The 26,823-nt window shown below is 40.1% G+C and overlaps 1 protein-coding gene across 4 annotated transcripts in view; it reads right to left on the bottom strand.

Moving 5' to 3' along the window:
• Positions 1-26,823, bottom strand: part of arhgef9a (Cdc42 guanine nucleotide exchange factor (GEF) 9a) — a 270,976-nt gene that overhangs the window by 142,335 nt on the left and 101,818 nt on the right. For all 4 annotated transcript variants that reach the window (XM_043704850.1, XM_043704851.1, XM_043704853.1 and 1 more), the window contains exon 2: positions 8,244-8,423. In XM_043704850.1, the coding sequence (XP_043560785.1) occupies positions 8,244-8,369 (126 nt within the window). In that variant the 5' untranslated portion in view covers positions 8,370-8,423. The remainder of the gene's footprint in view (positions 1-8,243; positions 8,424-26,823) is intronic.

Below are 26,823 nucleotides of genomic sequence, written 5' to 3'. Positions count from 1 at the left end.
TAGCATCACTGCAGTTCTACAACTATTATGCCATTACTATCCCACAAAGCTGCCTGTTGTCCTGTGTCAGCTCATACAGTTGTATGAAGTTCCTGCCTGCTGACACAATGGGGACATCAACTGCCTGGTGCTGAGCAAGTGCCTTGTCTCTGCCAGTCCTCCAAGTGGCGGGGCCCTGTGGAGGTTCTCCCTGACCAGAAGCAGAGATGTGGCAGTGAGCCAAATGTTGGTTACAACACCATCTATTCTGGTCCTCTTGGCCCTGTTGTGGGCCATTTTCACCCATGAGAGAAAGGGAGGGATTCAGTGAGATGACACTGGGTTTCACAGCTGTTAGTGCTGGTGTGGGAAGGGGAAAGTTGGTGACATCACCCCACTGAGTGAGTACACAGCACTGAGGGCGTGAGGGTTAGTAGTCTGTGGTGGGTGACAACGAGTGAAGGAAGATGCTGCTTGTGAGAGAGATTGTGGTAGTGCTGAGCCTTGGCAGGAGGTGTGTACAGTATTTGAGATAGACTGGGCAGATCTTATAGGGGCCTGGACGACATAGGTAATGGAGTTTAATGTGGCAAAATCATGCAAAAAGTCTGACACGGTCTAGTTCACCAGCAAGAGTAACTTGCTGCGGTGTTTGTGTATCTGCTGAGCAGCGAACTGAATTTCTCATTCGGCAATAGCAAGTTGCCAGTTAAGAGGGATTGCAATGTGTTGAAAGTCTGACTAATGTCACACAAACAAGCTGAACAAGCTAGATGCTGAGAATTCTCAATATGGAAATCAGAGCGTAAACCTAGATATTGCAGCTTGTCACGTTCTTCCAAGGACCTCAATGTTGGACCCCACCACCAACATCTCAAGGCACACTGCACAGCACTGGGCACACACACCTACGTCCATGGGCACGATTATCCAACATGTGCCAGCATCTAAGTGCCCTCATAGCATATCTCTAGTCCAGTTGTAATATACTTCCACAATTCAATGCTGTGCTGGTAACTATTATTGTAACGCTTCTGTAAGGACAATTTGTGCTCAGGGACATGCACCCAGGTCATGGACTGGACCAGGCGACTTCTCCAACCAGTTTGCTCAGTCTTTAGTGCTCACTCATTCTGACCCTTCCTGGATGCTCACTCCATCTCTGCATTGCCTTTTTTTTTGTTTTATCCTCTCGACTAGAGATAACAAATGCCATGCTGGTTAATATAGGTACAACGCTAGGAAGCTTTTTATGGTTGTCAGCAATCTTCAGTCAGGTCAATGGGATCCCAGTGCAACAGTCTTGGGAAACCTCCAATGCCAGTCCGGAGGATTACACACAGTCAGTTAGCTGCTTGCGGTAATCAGAGTTAGGATCCTCTCCTCATAAGGGATGAGAAACTGAACATAGGATCAAACACCATCCATTTTGACCTTTCTGCCGTGTTTCAAGCTGTTTCCCTCCTGAAAAGAAAGAAAGGCAGGCATTACTGGTGAAGACAGTGGGTAGCACAGCTACTATTTTTAGTGCAGATGCAGAGATATACCAAACAAGTGAATAGGCAGCGCAGGGGGCATGTAGGGTTAGTATTGTCAGGGCTTGTGCTCGCCAACAGTGAACAAGAAAAGATGTTGCAGGAAATAGTGAGCATGGCAGAGCATAAAACTTAGTGCAGAGGAAGAGATATAGTATGTGTGAGGTATCAGAGAGAAAATGGTGGCACTTACCTTGCAGAATGGAGAAGGTCATTGGACTTCGTCCTCTATTGCTGGAACCTCCGGCCTGTGGGGACCTCACTGATCTGCATAGCAACCAGGTTTACAGGGTCAAGTGGCATGGTTTCCCCTGATGATTCTGGAGGAACAGTTCATCCTTCCTTTGCACCACCCCATCCATCAAGACCCAAGATCCTTGCCCACAAAGTGGGGGTGCAAATTTCTCCTTGTATGCCATCTCACCTACCTATGTGAGGCCGTGTCAGGCAATAGCAGAATGCCAGCACAAGGAAACTTTCAAGGCTTTGTGGAAAGAAACCTTCTATGATAATCGAAGAAATTCACACTTAACCAACATATGGCAAGATTCAGTCCTGTGAATATGTTTTGAGCAAGTTAACGATCCAAATATATTCAGATTTTGGGTCGGAACCACAGAAATGAGAATTCAAATTCAAGTCTGTGGAGATGTAACGAATGAGAGAGCCACAATTAGTGACTGTATGGAAACTAGATGCTTTAACATTAATGACATCAGCCACTCCACTAGGTGGCTGGATCAACGTATATATTCACTTTAATGAAGATAAAAATCTCTGTGTATGGATTAGATAGTTTATCTGCAGAATAAGATGCTTTGACCTCTAACATCGACTGCAGTCAAGTTAATTTTGTACATTCTGTCCAGAGTGTAAGATAAATGCACAGGTGAGGCAGAGCGATTACTCACGTTATTTAAGAAGGTGCATGACTTTGAGAATCCTGACAATTTAGGTGCCTGACAGTATGTATAAATGCGAGCCCCGGTATAAATTCGCTGCATTAATGCTTTGAAAAGCCAATAGTTCGGCATCACTCAACAAAAAAATTACATTAGCATCACCTGTACCTCATGTCAAGCTTCAAAAACCCAGTTAGGGTTAAGTATGCAGTCAACTACTGACTTGCTTGCGGAGATTTAAGCTGTGGCTGTGGATATGAATTAACTGCACAGCTATTGGCTTATTATGACAGTTAAATTTTAAATGTAGAAGAACAATCGAGTAAAGAAAAATTATTATTCCCTTAAGCAGTTTTACGTCGGGGAGTAAATTAATGTTAGGTCTGAATAGACAATCTTGTCCTCTTTCAATTGACTTTCTGTTTGGAAAAGTGCTAAGGCTAACAAGCTTGTAATGAGTTTTCTTTGATTGTGTTATACAAAAATCCACTGCAAAAACTCATGACCCGAGTAGATGTCATCCTCAGGTCAAGGGACAACCAACAACAATTTATATATCTGTTCTTTATGAGCAGGACATCATTGTTAAATGATAAGGCAATTATAAGGGAGTTTACAAAATGATCAGACATAACCTCATGAGGTTCCACACTGCATCCTTTCCTTTGCACTATAAACCCTCAACAAAATGCAGGTTTATCTACGCTGGGATATTCTGATCTCACTAAGCTGTCTTGTATTATTGACTCATTATATTAGTCCGCATTTCTGTTCATATTTCTTGTCCAACATCATTCAGAGGTCTGTCTGATTTTTAATGATTTAATTTCTAAAAGGTTGATATATCACCAGACTAGTCAGATTCATGATCAGAAGGTACACGCTCAGGGTTGTGTTACAGATGGTGAAATCAGGAGCTATTTTTAGCCTGTAATGGATGTGTGTGCCGACACAACTGGCAGCTTGTTAGCAAGGGATGACCATAAAGCAGTCTTAAGCAATTTTTAGTAGCTTTGAATGCTTTCATAAAGTAAATCATTTGTTAATGGTTGGTAGCTTTTATTTTCAGGATTGTTTTGCAACCCATCACATTTGCTGTTACTTTATCTGTCAACTTGTACTGGCCTTTTAATATTAAAATGTTTATGAATTTATTTTTATTGCCCTCTTTTTCCTGCTAATTTTTTTCCCCTTACTGCCTGTTCTTCTGAGATTGCAACTCCTTGCTGTGATGAAATCCATTCATCAGCAAAAAACCATTGGTAGGAAGTGTCTAGATTTTTGCTTCCATCAGTACAAAGTGACAGGACTAGTCACTGTGACAAAACCTAAGCTCGCCAGACATGTGTACTCCTAACATAAGGAATGTGCAGGCTGGAAATATGAAATATAAGTGGAAAATTCTGGAAATAATCAGCAAGTCAAGCAGCATCTGAGGGGGAAGAAACAAAGTTAATTTTTCAGGTTGATAACCTTTCATCAGAAGTTCCAATCAAAGATCATCAACACGAAACATTAATACTCTTTTGTTTTCCATAGATGCTGCTTGACCTGCTGAGTCTTTACAGCATTTCCTTTTCATAGTACATACACCTAACTTGGCACTCAAGATAATGAAATAAAGTATATTTCCCACTGTTAATAAACTTAAACAAAAGTAAATGGAGAAATTGTAGTCCAGGCAGATTTACCAATATAAGTGGACTCAAAAAAAGGGTAGAAAACAGCTGGAAACATACATAAGGTTTAATCGTACGACATACGTATAAACATTTGAATTAGTTACACCACTTTGAACCTACTCTGCCTTTCAATAAGACCATAGCTAAAATGTGTACTCCACATTCCCACCTAACCCAATAAACTTCTACTCTTGCTTATTAGAACTCTATCTATCACTGCTTAAAATTATTCAAATATTTTGTTTCCACAAATAGAGTTCCAGATTCCCAACACCCTGTGAAAACATATTTCTCCCTATAACAGTCTTAAATGGGCAATTCCCTATTTTGAAGCAATGCCCCAAATTCCACTTTCTCCCATATCCTTTCTACATGCATCCTTGCATGACCCCTCAGGATCTTATATGTTTCAGTAAAGTCATCTCTTACACATCTAATCTCCAACAAGTACAAGCCTATTCTGTTCAATGTTTCCTCATAAGACAACTTGCTGATTCCAATATTAGTCCAGTAAAACTTCTCTGAATTGTTTCCAACACACTTACATCATTTCTTAAATAAGGAGAACAATACTGGGCAACAATAGATGTGGTCTCACCAATGCCATGTATAACTGAAGTAGTATAACCTCCCTACTTGTACTCTATTCTCCTTGCAATGAACAATATTCTATTAGCTTTTCAAATTATTTGCTGTATCTGCTTACTAGCATTTTGTGATCTATGCACTATGATACCCAAATCCATCTATACCTCTTGAAATTTAGCCAATGAACTTATTTTTTATTCTTCCTGCCAAAATGGACAATTTCACATCTTCCACGCCATAATCCATTTGCCAGATCTTTGTTTACTCACTTAACCTATTTGTATTCCTTTACTCCTATGTCCTATTTACAACTTCATACTTCTCCTTGTGCTCTCAGCAGGTTTAGCAACCATGTCTTCAGTCCCTTTATCCAAGTCATTTATATAAATAGTAAAGAGGGAAGCTGCAGCATTGATCCATATGGCACACCAGTCTTTACATCTTGCTATCCAGAACATGACACATTTATACCTAGTCTGTTTCTTGTAACCAGACTTGCAGGAAACTGGCCTTCAATTTTCTCACTCAGTTGACCAGACTGAGTTTTAAAGTATTTGCATTTGCAATGAGAATATTTTAATTGCTTTTTTAATGATATTCAAAGTTTTACTGTTCAAACTTGGCATCTAAATTCAACCTCCTAACTGATGTTTTACTTTCTAAATTAAAAAAAAAGGCCTCTTATGAAATATTCCGAAAGCCAGCTCAATCACATTTTCGAAATGAAAATGTTCATCTTTAAGAAAAACAGAATTATCTGAGACATTTTCTTCTATTCAATGCATGGAATTCAAATTCAATTTTTCCTAGTAACATATCATTTAACCACTCACATTTCAGCTTAACAACCACATTAAAACATGAGGATTTAATTCATTGAGCTGCGCATTATAAAACAAAGTTAAATTCAACACAGATAATCTCTTCTCTCATATGAAATCCTGTAAAGTAAAATACATTTGCCAGTACCAGCTGTTACACCTCTTATTTTGTTCACTAATGGTTGCATTCAAACAGTAGGTCCAATCAAATTTAGTAGGATTAAAAATATAGTGACTATGAACCACACATCGCTTACTTGCTTTTAGGTACCATGACACCCCTTTAATACTCATTGATCTAGGAAGTTGTCTGAAGCTGTTGCTTCTAAATCTCATTAGTAGATAAAACATCTTTCTGTAACATTTAATTTGTTACAACGTTATCACTACTTCTGATGTAACAGCTGTATCACTCCCTAATTAACACAGCATGTTTAGTTACAGAATAAAACTATCCAATCAATTGTTCAAAACCAAGAAAGCTCCGCATTCTGATTTCTATTTCTACTGGTTTGTAAACAAGATTGCCAATTTAGCAACTTATTACAAGCAGTTATGTTGTGTGCATCCATACCTTGGAAACACATTATTCTATCAGTCTGGGCTGGACTTGATTCTAGATTCAAGGGATTAAAGACAGGTGATTAAGTCATTCAATCCAGTATCTACTGCAGTAACCACATACAACCCTTGTGACAGTGTCCCTTCAGGTTAGTACACTTCTATACATTACTGAAGTTTCCTTCTTAGGGGTCATTGTTCTGCATTTATTGATCTGCAAAACACCAATAAGATTGAAATTGTTTGGCCTTTGCTTCCAGTTGCAGGAAGCATGCATTAAAGGTTGGGTTGGAAGACATGGAAGTAAATATCACAACATGTAGTTAACTCAATTTGCACCATCTTGCCCCAAGTATTCAGGTGGCTGTGTTGGATAGTTTGAGAATTATCTATGTGACAGCCCTATTGAATTATATTCAATGCATTTTCCGTTCTCTGTTGCACTACTAGTAATAGCCAATGCCAGCCAAAAAAAAAAACTCATAGTCAGTTTGTTCAGTGGAGCCAATGACAGTCATTCACTTGTAACCAACTTTAAATCAAAAAATATTTTTAATAAACATATTCAGACATGCTATGACACACCTCTGGGATAACTGGGACTAAAAAAGACCTCTTGCCCAGAGATAGGTTCACCATTACCGAACCACAGGAGCTCCTGTACTCCTTTCAAATAAATGTTAAACAGACGGTCCCTGGTGAGGCACCAAACTTTCTTTCTGCTCTTTTAAACAAAACATTAATCAGATTATATAGTCCCTAGTGGGGAACTGCAAAAAAAACCTAAACAGTCAATGGAACTTTCCAGAACCAGAATAGAAACTTATCCAAATCAAATTAAGATGTCACAATCCCATGGTAATGATGTAACTGAGCGCTTGCCCACCAAACTCTAAAGGCTTCTCCCATGCCAGCAGGCACCACATCCTCCACTCAACAGACACGGGAGCTGTAACATAACTGTGGAAGAGGGGCAGACAGTGATACTACAACCCTGTCTACTGCCCAGGCCCAGGAGTAGGTCCATGAGGAGTCCTTCCTTTCTACCCACCTGACTCTGCCCAGAGTGCCCTTGGGCTACGATTATAAGGTTGAATGCAATGAGAAATTTGAAGGCAGCACTTTGAAGAAACTAAACAGGAACTACAAATGAAAACATTCAACATTCATTTGGAATACAGTTTCCTCAAGGCCACAAAATCTGCAGGTGGCATGGCACCTGGCTACCTAACCTTCTGTTGCATGGAACCACTGTGTGCAACACTCTCCATTTCAGATCCCTGATGAAAAGAGGAAGGACTCCACTTGGGATCTTTGCCTCCAGAAAGTAGGACAAGGTGTAATGTCGAGCAGCAGCCCATAGGAAACATCTCCATGAGTTCTCAAGGGCACAAAAGGAAATCTGCCCGAGACTGCTCGTATTTTGAAAGAGGGTCTGGTATATTGGACTGTGTTCCAGACAGACAGAGGTCAGTTGATCTGGATGTGACCAGCTTCTACAATTCCATTGACAGTAAGATTTGGGAGTAGTCAACAACTTAATTTGTTTTCATTTTTCCCAATCAGTGGAGAATTTATATTGACTGACTTGACCATTCTAAACACTTGGCAAGATGTAGAGCAGAAAATAAATCTGGCATTTGATCAATAAAATAAACCTTGCCATTTGTTACAAGTCATAAATTTTTTTTCAGGTGCACAAGAATTCAGGGGAAGGTATAAATTAAAATACTGTTCACTGTCATAGGAAAGCAACTGATAAGACAAATCATTTGTACAGTTTTCTAATGCATTCATTCCTTTGTGTCATGAAAATATTTAAGTATACTTTTTCCAAATCTTAGATTTTAAATATGTAAAGTGAAATTATGGCATTTATAAACAAAGTAAGATCAAAGTTTATGATTTAGTCCCTTTATCAAAATTGACAGAACATTGCCAACTCAAATATCATTTTAAAATAATTATTTTGTTTCACTTTTAATAGCTGTAAACAGAAGTGCAGTGTATTTCCAGTATTTTCTGTTCATATTTCACAGTTTCAATATTACAGTTTTTTATCTTTTACATTTTCGCTCTGTTCACAAATGTCAGTATGTGCTACTGTTGTGCTTAATTTCCCATGAAAACAGCAATCAACCATAAATGGAAAATTTTGGTTTCTCCTTCACTTACCCTCACAAAACTGGCTGGAAACCAGCCTTCTTCATCGTCAATCTGTCCCCACCACCAATCCTTGTTAGAGGCATCGAGGACTTTAATAACGTCCCCAGCTTTGAATGCCAACTCACGGTCGGCCATTGTGACGTGATCCCATACTGCCTCAGCACTGACAATGTAACCGCCACTGATCAGCTAAAAATAAACACAGAAAAGGAAAGAAAGAAAAAAAAACACGCGAGATTAAGGTTATTATCATCACAAAGAATAGAAACCATCTCACACACAATCTCTGGTATATGATCACACTCTATTTGGTGGTTGATTGACTAGATAATTATATGATGTATGATTGGTTAAAGTTGACAAAATGTGAATAGAACCCAACAGAGGAGAAGAAAATTACTGCAAGGAAAGAGTCTTCTTTTGTCAAAAAGACAACCAACTAAATATGGATGAGACACTCAACAAAAAAATGTTTAACACATTTCCTTAGAATGGAATTTAGGATGAGTCGATTCTGTGCACACAAGGATGTAATGATTTGCAGGGATGGTAATACATAATACTCAATAACTCAATGAGCATAATTAATTCAATAATGAGGGCATTTCAGTTGGGATCCCTGAACTAGAAAGGAGAAAGATGAAGACATTTATTGCTCCTGATTATTTTTTAAGTAATCTTATCAGAAGAGTGTATATGTCACCGCCTGGTGATGAGGTGGCATGTATCTATCAAGGTTCAATGTGAGTAATGACTGGTTTTCCACTACCTCAGCTGAAGAAAAGGAGAAGGGGGTGCAAGATGAATAAAACGTAACTAAAAAAGATGAAAACTAAAAAAACAAGTCATGAAGTAGAAGCAGTTTGTTTCATCAAACTCAATTGCATAACATGCTTTTCAAATGTTCACTGAGCCAAGAATAGATTTTTTTCCTCCCTATATGTTTAAATTTAGTTTTTAATTTTAATCCACAAATCAAAGACTTAATCCACCATCATGTTATTTCCTATTTCCTATTGTTTGAGGATTCTACACCTTTCATTCCATTGATCTAGCCTACCTATTTTTGCACATAAAACCACATTCTCAACTTACTTAATTTTTTTGGATCACAACCATACCTAATCGTTAAGTATAAAACACATTTTCATTCTTTGATCAGCTCAAATGGTTTATGATTTTTGAGGATTTTGAACTAAGAAGGCTTTAGTTAAAAATACGTTGAATTCATTCATACCCAAAGTGGACATACTAAGGTTATGGGGATTGATCCCTGGTCCTGAATGGATTGGTGTATGTAATTTTGAGCTCTAGCGCCTTGTTAGCTTTGAGCCAGTGAGCTGTGGACACTAAATGAGCAAGCCTGGGGAAGAAAGAAGAATAACAGTGTTCACAGCAGGATAGGTCGCGATGGTTGGACAGAACAGTCGCAGTGAGGAGGAGGAGGATGGGTAGTGGTGGCTGGGATTGGGGAAGATAGGGAGCAGTGAATGGTGACTGGAGGAGATTGAAGTTAAGGTAATCATTGTGAGGTGGAATATTGGTCAACAGCAATTGACATGACTTGAATTGCAGTTGGAAGGATTACTTCTGTTCTTCCCAGCTGCACTCCTGTGCAAGTATATTCTAAAATTTATCAGCATGCAATGTTCACTTTAAGGACTGCTTGTTGGGTCAAGTATAGAGCTGGTCTTCTTGAAGGAGGCACTGATTTAATTATGTAAAGCTTAACATTTGCTTCTTTTTCCCAATGGTGCATTTCTGACTGGTCATGAGAATGCGCTTCTGGCCTACCATATTACCAGCTTAAGCTCCAGTTTGGACCTCAGAAATAGGTACAGCACCGTCAAATATTCTCAGCCATTGTCTGAAGGAGGAGATTAGCCCATGAAATGTCTTATTCTCCAATAGTTACACACAAGATTTTCCTTGCTGCAGAGTGAGTCTGTCCTTAGCACTGATTGCTGCAAACTCAAAAGCAGAGCAGCTCAAAAGGTAGAAGTGGTTTTTCTTTACCATGTTACCTCCATGACACAACATACCTAGAATCACTACAGTGAAACAAAATCAATAGCATTAATGAATAATAGATTAATAGGGTAGGAAAGAGATAGCAGCCATCAAATAACCTTTCATATACAATATTTTCACTAAAATTGAAATGTGAATAATGCACCAATAGCCCCAACGACATCTTTTCCACATTAGTAACTAAAGTGCTTTCCATTTTCAGGTACTGCTAAGAGATCTGTAGAGGCCAATATCTTTAAACAGATTTGAACTTCCAGTCACTGGCTAAAAGAATGACATGATAAAACTTTATATTTTAAAAGTTTTACTGTAACAAATGAATGATAAAAAAAGACTTTTTTTGTTGGAAATCTATACTTTAAACTATAAAATGGAACATTTGTTGACTACTTATAACCCATTATATTTTACACCTCTTCCTCTAGTATGCAGCAGTGTGTTTAATCTTGGAGAAAGTGAGGACTGCAGATGCTGGAGAGTCAGAATTGATAATTTAGAAAAAACATAACAGGTCAGGCAGCATCCGAGGAGCAAGAGAGTTGATGTTTCAGGCATTACACTTCTTCAGGACTAGTTAAATCTATAAGATGTACAATATATGAGATGCTCTGCAGAAATTCACCAAGGCTTCTTAGGGTGGCACAGTGACTCAGTGGTTAGCACTTTCCTGATGAAGGGCTTTTGCCCAAAATGTCGATTTTCCTGCTCCTCGGATGCTGCCTGATCTGCTGTGCTTTTCCAGCACCACTCTAATCTTGACTCTGATCTCCAGCATCTGCGGTCCTCGCTTTCGCCTGGTTAGCACTGCTGCTTCACAGCGCCAGGGACCCAGGTTTAATTCCTGTCTCGGGCGACTGTCTGTATGGAGTTTGCAGATTCTCCCCGTGACTCCATGGGTTTCCTCTGGGTACTCCAGTTTCCTCCCACAATCCAAAGATGTACAGGTCAGGTGAATTGGCCATGCTAAATTGCCCATAGTGTTGCTGCGTTAGTCAGGGGCAAATATAGAGTAGGGTAATGCGTCTGGGTGGGTTACTCTTCAGAGGGTCGGTGTGGACTTGTTGGGCCAAAGGGCCTGTTTCCATACTGTAGGGAATCTAATCTAATCTAGAAGGAAAACAGCAGCAGATACATGGGAACACCACCACCTGCAAGTTCCTCTTCAAGCCACTCAACATCCAGACTTGGAAATATATCACTGTTTCTTCACTATCACTGGGATCAAAATCCTGTACTTCCCTCTCTAAGGAAATTGTGGATCAACCTACAGCATGTGGACTGGAGCACTTCAAGAAGATCACCACTTTCTGAAGTGCAATTAGGAATGGGCAATAAATCCTGGCCAGCCAGCAACGCCATGTCCCATGCGCAATTTTTAAAAATTGTGAAATGGTTATAGTAGCAGTTGTGAGCTTAAACTTGGAGCAGCAGAAATTAGAATTTCAAAACAAAAGAGAGAGAGAACCAGAGGGAGAGGAAAGAGCAAGGTGAGAAGAAAGAGTTCCAGGAAAAACTGCAAAGAAGGAGTTTGACCCTAGACAGTTCCAGCTGAGCAACAGGAACCATAACGTGTCCCTTGGAAACAACTGGCTCTGTCTTGAAGGCAAAAGTAACTCAGTTTGATTATTTAATTCCTATGTTTGAGGCGGCAGACTTCCTTTATCTCTTTGAAGTGAGTAGAACAGCAATTAACATGGCTAACTAAAGCAGAGTTAGCCCTCAGGGAAACCACATGAGATTTTGTCCCCTTTGCCTGGATAAAGTGTGACTGAATACAAGGTAAAGAAGGTACCAGTTAATGCTGGAGGCAGACTGTCAAAATTCCCATACATACAGGGAACAGCCTGACCAAATGGACCTGGAATTTGAGAGGCTTAAACAATTTGCTTTTGACCAGTGGGAACAGACACTTAAAAAATAAGCCACTTTCAAAGTCCTTGAGATGAATACACTTTCAAGAACAAAGAGTGACTGAGTGACTTTTAGTCAACCAGACTGGCTGATGATCATGTGCTGATTCACAAGGAGCAGGAGCCCTGTTCTGGACAATACCCTCTCCTAGTCACTCCTACCCTATTGTAAAGGCTGGAGCTGAGAGAGCAAAAGGAAACTGAGCACCCATGGGAGAGGGAGAAATTCTGGGTGCCCTCCTCAGGACTGAAAGTTTGGAGTGAGATGAAAGGTGAGGCCTAAAAGCCTTTGAGATTTAACTGTTGACAGGTAAGGCATGTCCTGGTCAACTGGTGGATGCTGCAGAAAAAAATAGGATTTATTGGGCACAAGCACACTGTGCAGAGAATGGGAGTCAGTCAGAGAGCTTAGCAGACCAGGCCAAAGTACTGAATGCAGCTCTGACTCCCTGTAAAGGCACCCCTGCGAGTGTGGATGAGGTGAAACAAATCCTTGAGCATTACTGTGATCTCTTACCTAAAGGAACAGTGGTTACATTTTCCAGGATGAGGAGAGCAAGCCTGTATTGATACTGACGGATACTGGGATCAGTTAAATGGTACCGCTGGAAAAAGGCATGACCTTCCCACCAGACCATGCAGGAAGTGCCAAGATGCTGGTAAAAGCAATTGAAGGAGGTACAAGCCCATCCTCATTTACTGAGGCATCTGGAATATAACTCTACATCTGGACCAGTGATGGTTGGAATTATCCTCACACTGCCTGTGAATTGGACTGACCTGCTGCTTGCAATGATCTCATGGAATCAAAGTTAATAGGATACCCAACGGTATCCGAGAAGCTTACTGAGGTTGGGGAGAGTGAACAATCACGGGAGAGAAAGGCTGGCATTTTTCCTGACGGTGTGGTCATGCAGCATATGGCAAGCAGAGACTGTAAGCAGAGGACCTTTGGATCTTGTTATCCAAAGCCTTTTTCAGAAGGCCGCAAGGAGGTAATCAATAGAATTTCCTTGTCGCAGCCCAACAAGGTGACCCACTGTTGAAAACACTGGCTCAGACTGCTCACACTAAACCTGATGCAGAAGCAGTTCCTGAAAGTGACTCCATTAAAAATGAAGTGCTGATGGTAAGATGGAAACCCCCTCAGCGACTCACATGAATTCACTGGGTTTCTTCAATTTAAATTAATTTATAATCACATGACACCAGGTTATAGTCAAACAAGCTTATTTGAAATCTCGAGCTTTTGCAGCGCTGCTCCTTCATCAGGTGGAGTGAAGAGAAACACACAGGCACAGAATTTATAGGCAGGGAGATCAAAAGATCGTACAAATGATATGATTGGAGTGTCGACAGGCTGAATAATAAGTCTCTTCAGGTGATCAAAAGTGTCAGCCAGTGTGAGTAAAGTGTCAACAGCTGAATAGCAAGTGAAAGGATGATTTATAATCTGATTAATTGAAGCAGAAAGAAAATTACAAAAAAAAATAAGCTAGTGCTGGAGACAAACCAAATGGCTGGAATAACATAATAGGTATGAGTCGCATGCTGAAGCTCTAACCAAAGTAACAAGTAATCCAAAATTGTACAAACTAATTAAGATAGAGAGATCATAACAAGTTCTCCAGGTGATGGTGTGAAAACAGATCAGGCAGGAAGATTTTACAGATGCAGTACTGTACGCAGAACAATTAACAGTAAGGCTAAATCCAGGTAACATTCACGCCACACAAATGACAGGCAATGACTATGTCCAGCAAGAAAGAACCTAACCTTTGTTTTTTTAATTTCTATGTCATTATCGTCATGAATGATCCACTGCCTACATCCTTGGGGGTTGATCAGAAACTGAACTTGACTAGCCATACAAATATAGTAGCTACAAGAGCAGGTCTAAGCTTGAATCCTGCTGCGAGTAATTCAATACTTGACTCCCCAAATCCAAAGTCCACCATCTACAAGGCACAAGTCAGGAGTGTAATGGAATACTCCCCACTTGTCTGGGTGGGTACAGCTCCAACAACACTCAAGAAGGTTGACACTATCCAGGACAAAGCAGCCCGCCTTGATTGGCATCGCCTCCACAAATATTCACTCCCTCCACCACCAATGCTCAGTAGCAGCAGTGCGTGCCACCTACAAGACACACTACAGAAATTCTCCAAGGGCAACAAAGGATGAGCAATAAATACTGGTCCAGAAAGAAACCCCATGTCTTATGAATACTCTAATGTGTGGATTAAAATTGAATACAACAGAAAAGGAGCAGGAAGCTTATGGATAAGCCTTCTGGTTGATTTTAAGTGCTTGCCTGCTTGATTTTCATCAGAAAGGCAGAGTTAAAACTGACCCTCTATTTTCATCACCCTTCATTAAACAGTACCATACAAAAGTCAAGGAAAGCATCGACCCAAAAATACATTTGGAAGAAAGTTTGATTGAATCCCTTCACCATTGGGAATACAAAGCTATGGTTATTGCAGCATGATGAGAATAGATTTAACCTTCTGCGACTTGACCATTGCAAACAGATAATTACAAGGGCACTTTACACCAAGCACCACTCTTTACCCTTGGGATTGACAGTCGTGGATAGCAGTATGCTGTCTCTTCTATATCTAGTAACAACAGTTAGCATTTTACAGACACATCTCAGTAAAAAAAGAAGTAAAGTCACCATAGTTGTACCATTCCATCAGATTGCTCTCTTATTAGACAATGATAACCATTGATGGCTAATCTGAGGATCTTCGTTTCGTGAGGATTGCAGATGCTGGAAACTGAAATTAAAGTCAGACAAGTTGTGATAAACATCAGCTCGATGTTGGTAATGGGAAAAATGCTAGAGTCCATTTTATAAATTACTTTGTAGCTGAGCACGAGTTCAACTAGGATTAGTATAGTTTGGTACGAGATGGTCTGCCAAAGGACCTGTTCCTATGCTTTATGACTCGATGACAATTGGAAAACAGTAGTAGGATTGGATTCCAGTAAGGTTGACTTTACAAAAGAGAAATCATGATTGATAAATCTAACTGGAATTCTGTGAGGATGTTACTCAGAGTTCATGAAGGGTCCGTTTCCGTGCTGTACATCTCTATGATTTTATGACTCTAGAAAGCAACTGGTTGTTGTTTATTTGAACTTTATTTCAACAAGTTCTACATAAGAGCATAGGATATATAATAAGGCACATGGGATTGGAGTTAGAGGCATAGACACTGTTTTCTGCGACCTGGATCGAGAGTCCCAAAGATTCTGTTGCCTGCCCGGTGCTCGGGTTCAGGATGTCTCATCTGGGCTGCAGAGGAACTTGGAGTGGGAGGGTAAAGATCCAGTGTTCATGGTCCACATAGGTACCAATGACATCGATAAAACTAGGGCAGAGGTTCTGCTAAGGGAGTATGAAAAGTTAGGAGCTAAATTAGAAAGCAAAACCAAAAAGGTAATAATCTCTGGATTACTACCTGAGCCACAAGCTAATTTGCACAAAGTCAATAAGATTAAGTAAATCCATGTTTCAAAGACTGGTGCGGGAGAAATGGGTTTTAATTCATGGAGTGTTGGCACCAGTGCTGGGGACCTTTTTCCGATGGGACTGTTTTCATCTGAATAGTGCTAGGACCAGAGTCCAAGTGAATTGCTTGGACCGGAGTCCAAGTAACTAGGGTTGTGGACAGAGCTTTAAACTAAATAGGGTGGGGAGAGGATTCACTTATAGGGGAAATTACAAAACCCAAATTAAAGGAGGAGGTAAGAGGTCAGAACTAAGGACTAAGGCCAGAACTAAGGAGAGGTTACTAAAATCTCCAGCCCAGCCACAAACAGGACAGTGTGCTTGTAAAGGATTATCAAACTTCAAGCACACTCAACAGACAAATGACAATGAGAAGACGGACGTTTAATACAGGACTGAAGGTCTTATATCTGAATGCACGCTGTCTAAGGAATAAGGTAAATGACCTTGCGACGCAGATTGAAATTGGCAGATATGACATGGTGAGCATTATAGAGACGTGGCTGCAAGGGGATCAGGATTGGGAGCTGAATATTCAAGGATATACATCCTATCAAAAAGATAGGCAGGTGGATGGAGGGGGCGGTGTTGTCGTATTAGTATGAAATTAAATTAAATCAATAGTAAGAAACAAATAGAGTCAGATGGTGTAGAATCGGTATGGGTAGCATTGAGGTTAAAAAAAAAACATAGCTAAGTTATGTACAGGCCTCCAAATAGTAGTCAGGAGCTGGGGTGTAAGGTACATCAGGAGATAGAAAAAATGTGTAGGAAAGGCAAAGTTACAGTGATCATGGGGGAGTTCAGTATGCAAGTAGACTAGGAAAATCAGAAGTGGACATTGCGCCACTAGAAAATGATGCTAGAGAGATAGTAGTGGGGAACAAGGAAATGGCTGAGGAACTGAATAATTACTTCATGTCAGTCTTCACTGTAGAAGACACAAATAATATCCCAAACATTCAAGAGTGTGAGGGGGCAGAGCGGAGTATGGTGGCCATCACCAAGGAGAAGATACAAGAAAAACCAAATGGCCTGAAGGTGGATAAATCACCTGGACCAGATGGACTACCCCGCAGAGTTCTAAGGAAGATAGCTGAAGAGGTAGTGGAGGGGTTAATGGTGATCTTTCAGGAATCACTAAAATCAGGGAGGGGTCCAGAAGACTAGAAAATCACTAACTTATTTAAACAGGGAGTAAGGCAAAAGGCAAAATTACAGACTGATTAGCTTAACTTGGGTTATGGGTAAGGTTTTGGAGTCCATTCTGAAGGATGAGATTTCTGAATTCTTGAAAGTGTATGGTAAAATAGGGCAAAGTCAGCATGGTTTCATCAAGGGGAGGCTATTCCTGACAAATCTGCTAGAATTCTTTGAGGGAGTAACAAGTCAGTTAGACCAAAGACAGCCAATGAATATTATCTATCTGGACTCCAAGAAGACCTTTAGCAAGGTGCTGTACAGGAGGCTGCTGAGTAAAATAAGGGTCCGTGGTGTCAGAGGCAAGGTGCTAGCATGGATAGAAGATTGGCAGCCCGACAGAAAGCAGACAGTGGGGATAAAAGTGTCCTTCTCAGGATGGCAGCCGGTGATAAGTGGTGTTCCATTACACTCAGTGTTGGGATCACAACTTTTCACTTTATGCATTAACAATCTAGATGAAGGAACTGACAGCAATCTGGCTAGATTTACAGACAATACAAAGATATGTAGAGGACTGGTAGCATTGAGGAGGTGGGGAGGCTGCAGAAGGATTTGGACTGTTTAGGAGAGTGGGCAAAAAAGTGGCAGATGGAATACAATGTGGAAAAGTGTGAGGTCCTGCACTTTGGTAGGAAGAATAGAGACACGGACTGTTTTCTAAATGGGGAGAAAATTCAGAAGTCTGAAATGCAAAGAGACTTGGGAGTTCTACTTCAGGATTCTCTCAAGGTAAACTTGCAGATTGAGTCAGTAGTTAGAAAAGCAAATATAATAATAACATTTATTTCAAGAGGACTTTAATATAAAAGCAGTGATGGGCTTCTGAGGCTCTGTAAAGCTCTGGTCAGAGTACACTTGGAGTATTGTAAGCAGTTTTGGGCCCCATACCTCAGGAAGGATGTACTGGCCCTGGTTTGTGTTCAGAGGAGGTTCACAAGAATGGTCCCAGGAATTAACAGCTCAATATATGAAAAACATTTAAGGACTCTGGGCTTATACTCGATGGAGTTTACAAGGATGAGGGGGGATCTAATTTAAACATGCAAAATACTGTATGGCCTGGATAGAGTAGATGTTGGAAAGACGTTTCAATGTAGGAGAGGCTAGGACCCAAGGGCATAAGTTTAGAGTAAATGGAAAACCTTTTAGAATGGAGATAAGGAGAAGTGTCTTCAACCAGAGAATCTATGGAATTCGTTGCCACAGAAGGCTGTGGAGGCCAGATCATTGAGTATATTTAAAACAGAGATAGACAGGTTCTTGAGTATCAAGGGGATCAAGGGTTACAGGGAGAAAGTGGGGGAATGGGGTTGAGAAACTTATCAGCCATGAGTGAATGGCGGAGCAGATTCAACGGGCTGAATGACCTAATTTATGCTCCTATGTCTTTTGGTCTTTATGGTCTTTGTGTATTGAAATGGACAGAAAATTAGTTAGCAGACAGGAAGCAAAGGGTTGGCATAAACGGAACCCTAGCTATTCACAACATATATTAATAATACAGATGAGGAAAGTTTATGTGATGTTTTCAAATTTGCAGATGACACAAAGCTGGGTGGGAGTGTGAGCAGTGAGGAAGATGCAGAGATGCTTCATTATGACTTGGACTAGCTGTGTAAGTGGGCAAAAGCACAGGTGATGCAGTACAATGTGACTGAATGTGAGGTTATCCACTTTGGGAGCAAAAATAGGAAGATGGATTATCATATGAATGATTATCAATTGAGGGAAGGGAATGTGTAGCAAGACCTGGGTACCCTTATACACCAGTCACTGAAACTAAGCATGTAGGTGCAGCAGGTGTTCAAGGCAAATGTATATTGGCCTTCATTGCGAAAGCATTTGAGTATATGAGGAGGGATGTCTAGCTGCATTTATACAGGGCCTTGATATAACCACACCTGCGATACTGTGCATAGTTTTGGTCTCTTTATCTGTAAGAAGGATGTCCTTGTTATAAAGGGATTGCAATGAAGTTTTAACAATTTGATTCCTGAGAAGGCAGGACTGACATATGCGGAGAGGTTGAATTGATTAGGAGTATAGTCGCTGGAGTTCAGAAAAATGAGAAACAAATAAAGTCCCAAAAGTTCTATACAGGGTAAATCAGGAAGGATGTTCCTGATGACAGGGAAAGTTTAGAACTAGGAGTCACAATCCAAGGATACAGCAATGAACATTTAAGACTGAATTGAGGAGAAATTTCTTCATCCAGAAAGTGGTGACGCTGTGGAATGTGCTACTGCCGAAAGCAATTGAGGTCAAAACATTGTATAATTTCAGGAAGGAGTTGGATTTAAACTAAAGAACAATTCCTAAGCATCACAAATCCTGACTCAAGGAGAATAACTGGAATAGAACAGTTGACTTTAGTTGGACGAGATTCTTTGATTGCACAGAGCTTTATGAGTTAGATGAATTCACTTTGATATTTAAATTTTAGTAAGGCAAGCCATTACAAAGAATAAAGTTCTTCAACATGCTGAACCTAAAAACAATTCAGTGTGGGATTTTGTCCATCTTTATCAAAAATTCCAGTATCAAATATCGAAGTTCAGAGGAAAGATTATAGGAGCTGACCTGAATTTGTTTTCAGAACAAAAGATCTGAAGATAATTTCATTAAAGCTACTAGAGCTTAGGTATTTCAATCAACCTGTTCAAATGTATTAACGACACTCTCTGGACAGGCAGGACTTAAGCCCACGCTTCTCATTCAGATATAGGGACACTAATACTGTGCCACAAGAGCCCCCTTACTAATGAATTTATTATGAGAAATAATAACAAAAGATAGAAATAAATATTTGTTATGTTATTACTGGTTATTAAAAGCTGCTCATGAGGAAACTTGAATAAGAATGGAATTCAAGTGTAAGATACTCACTAATGTGTACATACATATGAACGTATGAAATAAGAACATAAGGCCATTCAACCCTCTCCAGCCTGCTCTTCACATTTTCACTGACCCCAAATTCATACATAACATTTCCTCTCTTGCTTATCAAGACTCTCTCTACCTCGGATTTAAGTATTGCTTGCATCAACATTTGAGGCCATCAAAAACTACTGATACCACATTAGAAACAAAAATTATCCTCATCTCTCTCTTAATTGGGTGACCATAGTTTTAGATTCTCTCACAAGAGAAAATATTACTTCCACATTAACTGAAAATACCGTTCAGAATATTGCATGTTTCAATCAATCTATCTCTTCCTCTTTGAACGTCTAGTGGATGGATATGTGTTTAACCTGACCACCCTTTCCTCATAAGAAAACCGACCTATTTCACAAAATACCTTAGTAGACTATATCTGAACTGCTTATAATCTAATTACATCCTTCCTTACATAAGGGGACAAATATTGTACACAGTACTACAGATGTGACCTCACCAATGCTCTGTATAACTGAGCATAACCTCATTAACATTCTTAATTATTTGCTATATTTATATGCTCGTCTTTTGAGATTCATGCACGAGGGCACCCAGATCCCTTTGCACTTCAGAGCTCTGCGGCATTTCACAATTTAAATATTAGCTTTATTCTATTCTTCTTGCTGAAATGGGTAATTTCCCACTTTTCCACAATGTATTCCATTTACCAGACATTTGCCTCCTGATTTAATATATTCATACCCTTTATTTGCTCTTTGCAACTTATTATCCCCCCTTGTTTTGAGTCATTAGCAATTTAACAATCATATTTTCGGTCCCTTCATCCAAGTCATTTCTATACATTGTAAAATGTTGAGGCCCTGTGGTATACCAGTTAGATTAGATTAGATTATTTACAGTGTGGAAACAGGCCCTTCGGCCCAACAAGTCCACACCACCCCGCCGAAGCGCAACCCACCCATACTCCTACATCTACCCCTTACCTAACTGTACGGGCAATTTAGCATCGCCAATTCACCTGACCTGCACATCTTTGGACTGTGGGAGGAAACCGGAGCACCCAGAGGAAACCCACGCAGACACGGGGAGAATGTGCAAACTCCACACAGTCAGTCACCTGAGGCGGGAATTGAACCCGGGTCTCTGGCGCTGTGAGGCAGCAGTGCTAACCACTGTGCCACCGTGCCGCCCGACAACTTGCAGCTGTCCTGTTTTCTATTAGCTAGTAAACCATATATCTGTGCCAATATGTCGCTCTTTTAACTATGAAATTTTATTTTCTGTAATAATGTGACATCTTTGCTACACATATTACTTCCTCAAAGTACTCTAATAAATTGGTTAAATATGACTTCCCTTTCACAAAACTTTGTTGACTCCATCTGATTACCCTGAAATGTTCTAAATGTCCAGCTATGATATTTTTAATAATATCATCTAATATCTTCCCTATTACATAACAACATAAGAACTATGCAAGAGTAGACAATCTGGCACTTCGAGCCCGCTCCGCCATTCAATACGATCATGGCTGATCTTTTTGTGGCCTCAGTTCCATTTACCCGTCCTCTCACCATGACCCTTAATTTCTTTACTATTCGAAAAATTATCTATCTTAGCTTTGAAAGCATTTACTGAGAAAGCTTCAACTGGTTTGCTGGGCAGGAAATTTCATAGATTCACAACCCTCTGGGTGAAGACGTTCCTCCTCAATTCAGTCCTAAATCTGCTCCCCCTAATTTTAAGCCTGTGCCGTCTTGTCCTATTTTCACCCACCAATGGAAACATCCTCTCTACTTCTATCTTATCTATTCCCTTCATAGTTTTATGTTTCTATAAGATTCCCCCTCATTTTTCTAAATTCCAAAGAACATATTCCCAGTCTACTCAGTCTCTCTTCATAAGCCAACCCCCGAAACTCTGGAATCAACCTAGTGAACCTCCTCTGCAACCTCTCCAGTGCTAATATATCCTTTCTCAAGTAAGGAGATCAAAACTGCACATAGTACTCCATAAGTGTGGCCTCACTAGCACCTTGTACAGCTGTAACATTACCTCTCTGCTTTTAAACTCAACCCCTTTAGCAATGAAGGACAAGATTCCACTTGCCTTCTTAATTACCTGTTTCACTTGCAGACCAACATTCCATGACTCATGCACAAGGACACCCAGGTCCCTCTGCACAGCAGCATGCTGCAATGTTTTACTGTTCAAGTAATAGTACTTTTTATTGTTATTCCTACTAAAATGGATGACTTCACGTTTATTAACATTGTACTCTGCCAGACTTTTGTCCACTTGCTTAAACTATGTCTCTTTGCAAAGTTTCACAGTCCTATACATACTTTACTCTACCACTCATCTTAGTGTCATCCACAAAGCTTGACACACTATATGTGGTTCCCAACTCCAAATCATTACAAATGTGAGGTTGATCGGCCTGTTGTTTCCTGATTTCTGAGTCGCTCATTTTTTGAATAAAGGAGATTCATTTGTTATTGCCCAATCTAATAAGACCCCTCAGAATCTTGGGAATTAAAAAAAATTGAAATCAATGATAACTACCTCACTAACCAATTTCATTTATGACCTTATAAAGAAGTCCATCAGGACCCAGAGACTTATTAGTCTTCAGTTCCAACAACTTACCAAGTACCACTTCTCTGGTTATTGTAATTTTCTTGCATTCCTCCTTTCCTTCCATTTCCTGATTTACAACTACTTTTAGGATGTTACTTGTATCCTCTATGGCACAGACCAATGCAAAATACTTGTTCAATTCATCTGCCATCTCCTTATTTTCCATTATTAATTTCCTGAGCTCACTTCCTATTCCACTGATAGTCACTTTGTTAATTCTGTTTTCTTGTTTAAAATATCTCCAGACATTGTTGCTAACTGTTTATTGTTTTCTTTCTAGCTAGCTATCTCCCATACTCAATTTTTCCACTCCTTATTAACCTTTTAATAATTCTTTGCTTTTTTAAAAAGTATGCTCTGTCCAATCTTCTGCCTTGTTGTCCATATTTGGATAGTTTTATGCTTTTCTCTAAGTTTGATACGATATTTAATGTTTTTAGTTAACCACAAATGGTGGGGCCTTCCCTTGGAAACTATTTTGCTCGTTGAAATGTATCTGTTCTGTTTTTTGAAAGATCTCTAAGTGTCTGCCATCGCATCTTTGTTGATCTATACCATAACCTAATCTGCCAGTTCACCTTAGCTAGCTTTGATTTCATTTCCTCATAACTGCCCTTGTTTCAGTTTAAAGTTCCAGTCTTGGACTCATTTTTCATCTCCTCAAACAGAATATAAATGAATCCAGGCAGGTTGCACGTTAAAAAGTTACACCATTGAAGAAAGCAGTCAAAGTGAAATCGATGTAATTATATCATGGAAAATCCAGATTATACTCAAAATAGTGCAAAGCAAATTTTCCTTTGGCCGCATTAACATGACCATTTGCTCATGTTACCTTTTCTCAAATAATTCCCATCAGTATAATAATAGCATGTTTTCACTAAGATCACAGCTGAAAATAATTTATCTCGCCAAACTTCTGCCTGCAGCATAATGGAACGGGTTTAAGCAGCAAAATCCCTCCACAATAGACATGTTGTCTATGCATCACTGAAGTCACTAGGTGCACATTAATTCACACTACACAAAGAGGAGGCTGTCCTCTTGGATATTAAAGGCTGGATCAACAGTAAAGAATGATATAACAAGTTTGGTAGCAGATAACTGACATAGTGAAAACTTAGAAGATGTGTTTATACAAGAAAATGACAGAATTAGACAAAATTGCTTGGCTAAGATGAAATGACAACTCTCTGCCAACTAATGGTCTCAAACATGCATGCTTCATGATGATTCAGAGATGCCGGTGTTGGACTGGGGTGTACAAAGTTAAAAATCACACAACACCAGGTTATAGTCCAACAGGTTTAATTGGAAGCACACTAGCTTTCGGAGCGACGCTCCTTCGTCAGGTGATTGTAACACAATCACCTGATGAAGGAGCGTCACTCCGAAAGCTAGTGTGCTTCCAATTAAACCTGTTGGACTATAACCTGGTGTTGTGTGATTTTTAACTTCATGCTTCATGATGTGTTTGTGTACCTCCATTTAAGGCATTAAGATAACTTACAGCCTTTCATACAGCAGCAGGTCACATATACAAGATGTAATTTACAAAATAAACTGTTGTGGCAGTGAAATGTTAGAACCTTATTGCTAATGCAACTTAGCTGGAGACTCATTTATTGTCACACCGATGGACCACAATAGTTGTGTAATTTTGTAGGATTAATTCCACATTCCTGGACACACTGTAGGGAAGCTGTTCTCTGGAGGAATATGAGCTAGTCACTGAGCTATAACTAGCTGACAAATGCTCCCCACCACCAACACAAATTGGATAATTGCATGTCCTCTTCAAACTTCCACATCACAAAAAGGAAATGCACCAAGTGAACAATTAAGCAAAAGCAAAACACCATCAATGCCAGAAATCTACAATGAAAACAAAATGCTGGAGAAACTCTGAAGACCTAGCAGCATCTGTGAAGGGAAAGACAGTTAACATTTTGAGTCCATTATGACTCTTCTCTGGAACTCTTTTTTTCCTGCTGCAGATGCTACAGACCTGTTGAATTTCTTCAGCAGTTACTGTTGCTATTCCAAAACCATTACGTCCTACTTCTCTTTTGAAAAGGCTGAATGAAATTTGTAGAGGTCATCTGAAGCTCTGATCTATTTATCATGTAATGCATTTTGTTCATCCAGTCACTCATACACACTGGGATGGACTCAACCACAAAGCCACCACACAACATAATGGAAATATCACTGAAAGCTGTCTTGTATAATTTGAATCGTGAAATCTGCATTTCTTCCCATTATGGTGGTCTGGATCATCAATCTGCTAGCAATGCCAGTGACTCAAAGAAACACAGAATTTGAGACCATTTATAAACATTATTAATAATTAAATTTGTGGTCATAGTGCCTTATCCCTCCTCATTGCTTTCTGTGCAGCCTTTGCACAGTTATACCTTCATTCTCCCGCATGTCTTGCACAGTTGTATTGATCTTGCTTGGTTAAACTATGCTTATGCTAACATAGATAAAGCATCTTAAGCAATACCTTCTCTTCAATCAAGCAAACCATTACCTAAAGGATCTATGCTTTCCCTGATACACCAGCACCTCCTTCCTCATTTGCCTGCTACACCTTGATGACATTACTATTGAGCCTAAAGTTACCTTTGATCTGAACACTGACTAGACACAGCTCTAGCAACTCTCTTGAATATTTTATGGCCACAATTTCCTTCAGAAGGAAGAGGCAATGATTTCCAGCCACTGCCATAAACTCCAAAGCCTTGGCAAAACCCTCTTGGGGGTTATCCACAGGCCCCCAAACAGTAGTCTGGATGTCGGATGGAAGTTGAATCAGGAGCTGAAATTGGCCTGTCGCAAAGATGTTACCACAGTTGTTATAGGGGATTTCAACATGCAGGTAGACTGGGAGAAAGAGACTTTGTGGAGTGCCTCCAAGATGGATTCTTAGAACAGCTGGTGCTGGAGCCTACCAGGGAGAAGGAAATTGAAGGGAAAGTTAGAACAAGGGAAGTCAAGAAAGACAACTGTATCAATGAAGCAGAAAACTCAAAAAGGGATCATGCTGTAAGGTTGAGTGAAATAGGAGTTGATGGGAAGGGTGAGGGCAGTAACAAATTAAAAATACTATATATGAATACACAAAGCATTAGAAATAAGATGGATGAGCTTGAGGCTCTTTTGGAAATTGGCAGGTACGATATTGTGGGGATAACTGAGACATCGCTTCAAGTGGACAGGGCCTGGGAAATGAATATTCAAGGCTACACGTGCTATCATAAGGACAGACTGATGGGCAGAGGGGGTGGGGTGGCCATGTTGGTAAGGGATGATATTCAGTCCCTTGCGCGGGGGGACCTAGAATCAGGGGATGTAGAGTCAGTATGGATAAAACTGAGAAATTCTAAGGGTAGGAAGACCCTCTTGGGAGTTATCTACAGGCCCCCAAACAGTAGTCTGGATGTCGGATGTAAGTTGAATCAGGAGCTGAAATTGGCCTGTCGCAAAGATGTTACTAGAGTTGTTATGGGGGATTTCAACATACAGGTAGACTGGGAGAATCAGGATGGTGCTGAAAATGTGTTGCTGGAAAAGCGCAGCAGGTCAGGCAGCATCCAAGGAACAGGAGAATCGACGTTTCGGGCATAAGCCTGAAGAAGGGCTTATGCCCGAAACGTCGATTCTCCTATTCCTTGGATGCTGCCTGACCTGCGCTTTTCCAGCAACACATTTTCAGCTCTGATCTCCAGCATCTGCAGTCCTCACTTTCTCCTCGAAGAATCAGGATGGTATTGGATCTCAAGAAAGAGACTTTGTGGAGTGCTTCTGAGATGGATTCTTAGAACAGCTGGTGCTGGAGCCTACCAGGGAGAAGGCAATTCGGGATCTGGTATTGTGCAACGAACCAGAATTGATCGGGGACCTCGAAGTGAAGGAGCCATTGGGAAGTAGTGACCATAATACAATAAGCTTCAATCTGCAATTTGAGATGGAGAGGGTACAATCAGAAGTGACAATATTTCAGTTGAATAAAGGGAACTATGGAGCTATGAGGGAGGAGCTGACCAAAGTTCAATGGTGCAATACCTTAGCAGAGATGACAGTGGAGGAACAATGGCAGATATTTCTGTGTATAATGCAGAAGATGCAGGATCAGTTCATTCCAAAAAGAAGAAAGATCCTAGTAGGAGGCATCGGTGGCCGTGGCCGACGAGGGAAGTTAAGAAACATATAAAGTTAAAAGAGAAAAAGTATAACATAGCAAAGATAAGTGGGAAAACGGAGGACTGGGAAGCTTTTAAAGAACAACAGAGGATTACTAAGAAGGAAATACGCAGAGAAAAAATGAGGTACGAAGGTAAACTGGCCCAAAAATATAAAGGAGGACAGTAAAAGC

This window comes from Chiloscyllium plagiosum, chromosome 15 (assembly GCF_004010195.1).
Source record: "Chiloscyllium plagiosum isolate BGI_BamShark_2017 chromosome 15, ASM401019v2, whole genome shotgun sequence".
NCBI lineage: Eukaryota > Metazoa > Chordata > Chondrichthyes > Orectolobiformes > Hemiscylliidae > Chiloscyllium > Chiloscyllium plagiosum.
The sequence above is the reverse complement of the archived record's forward strand: the minus strand, read 5'-3'. Positions and strand labels throughout refer to the sequence as shown.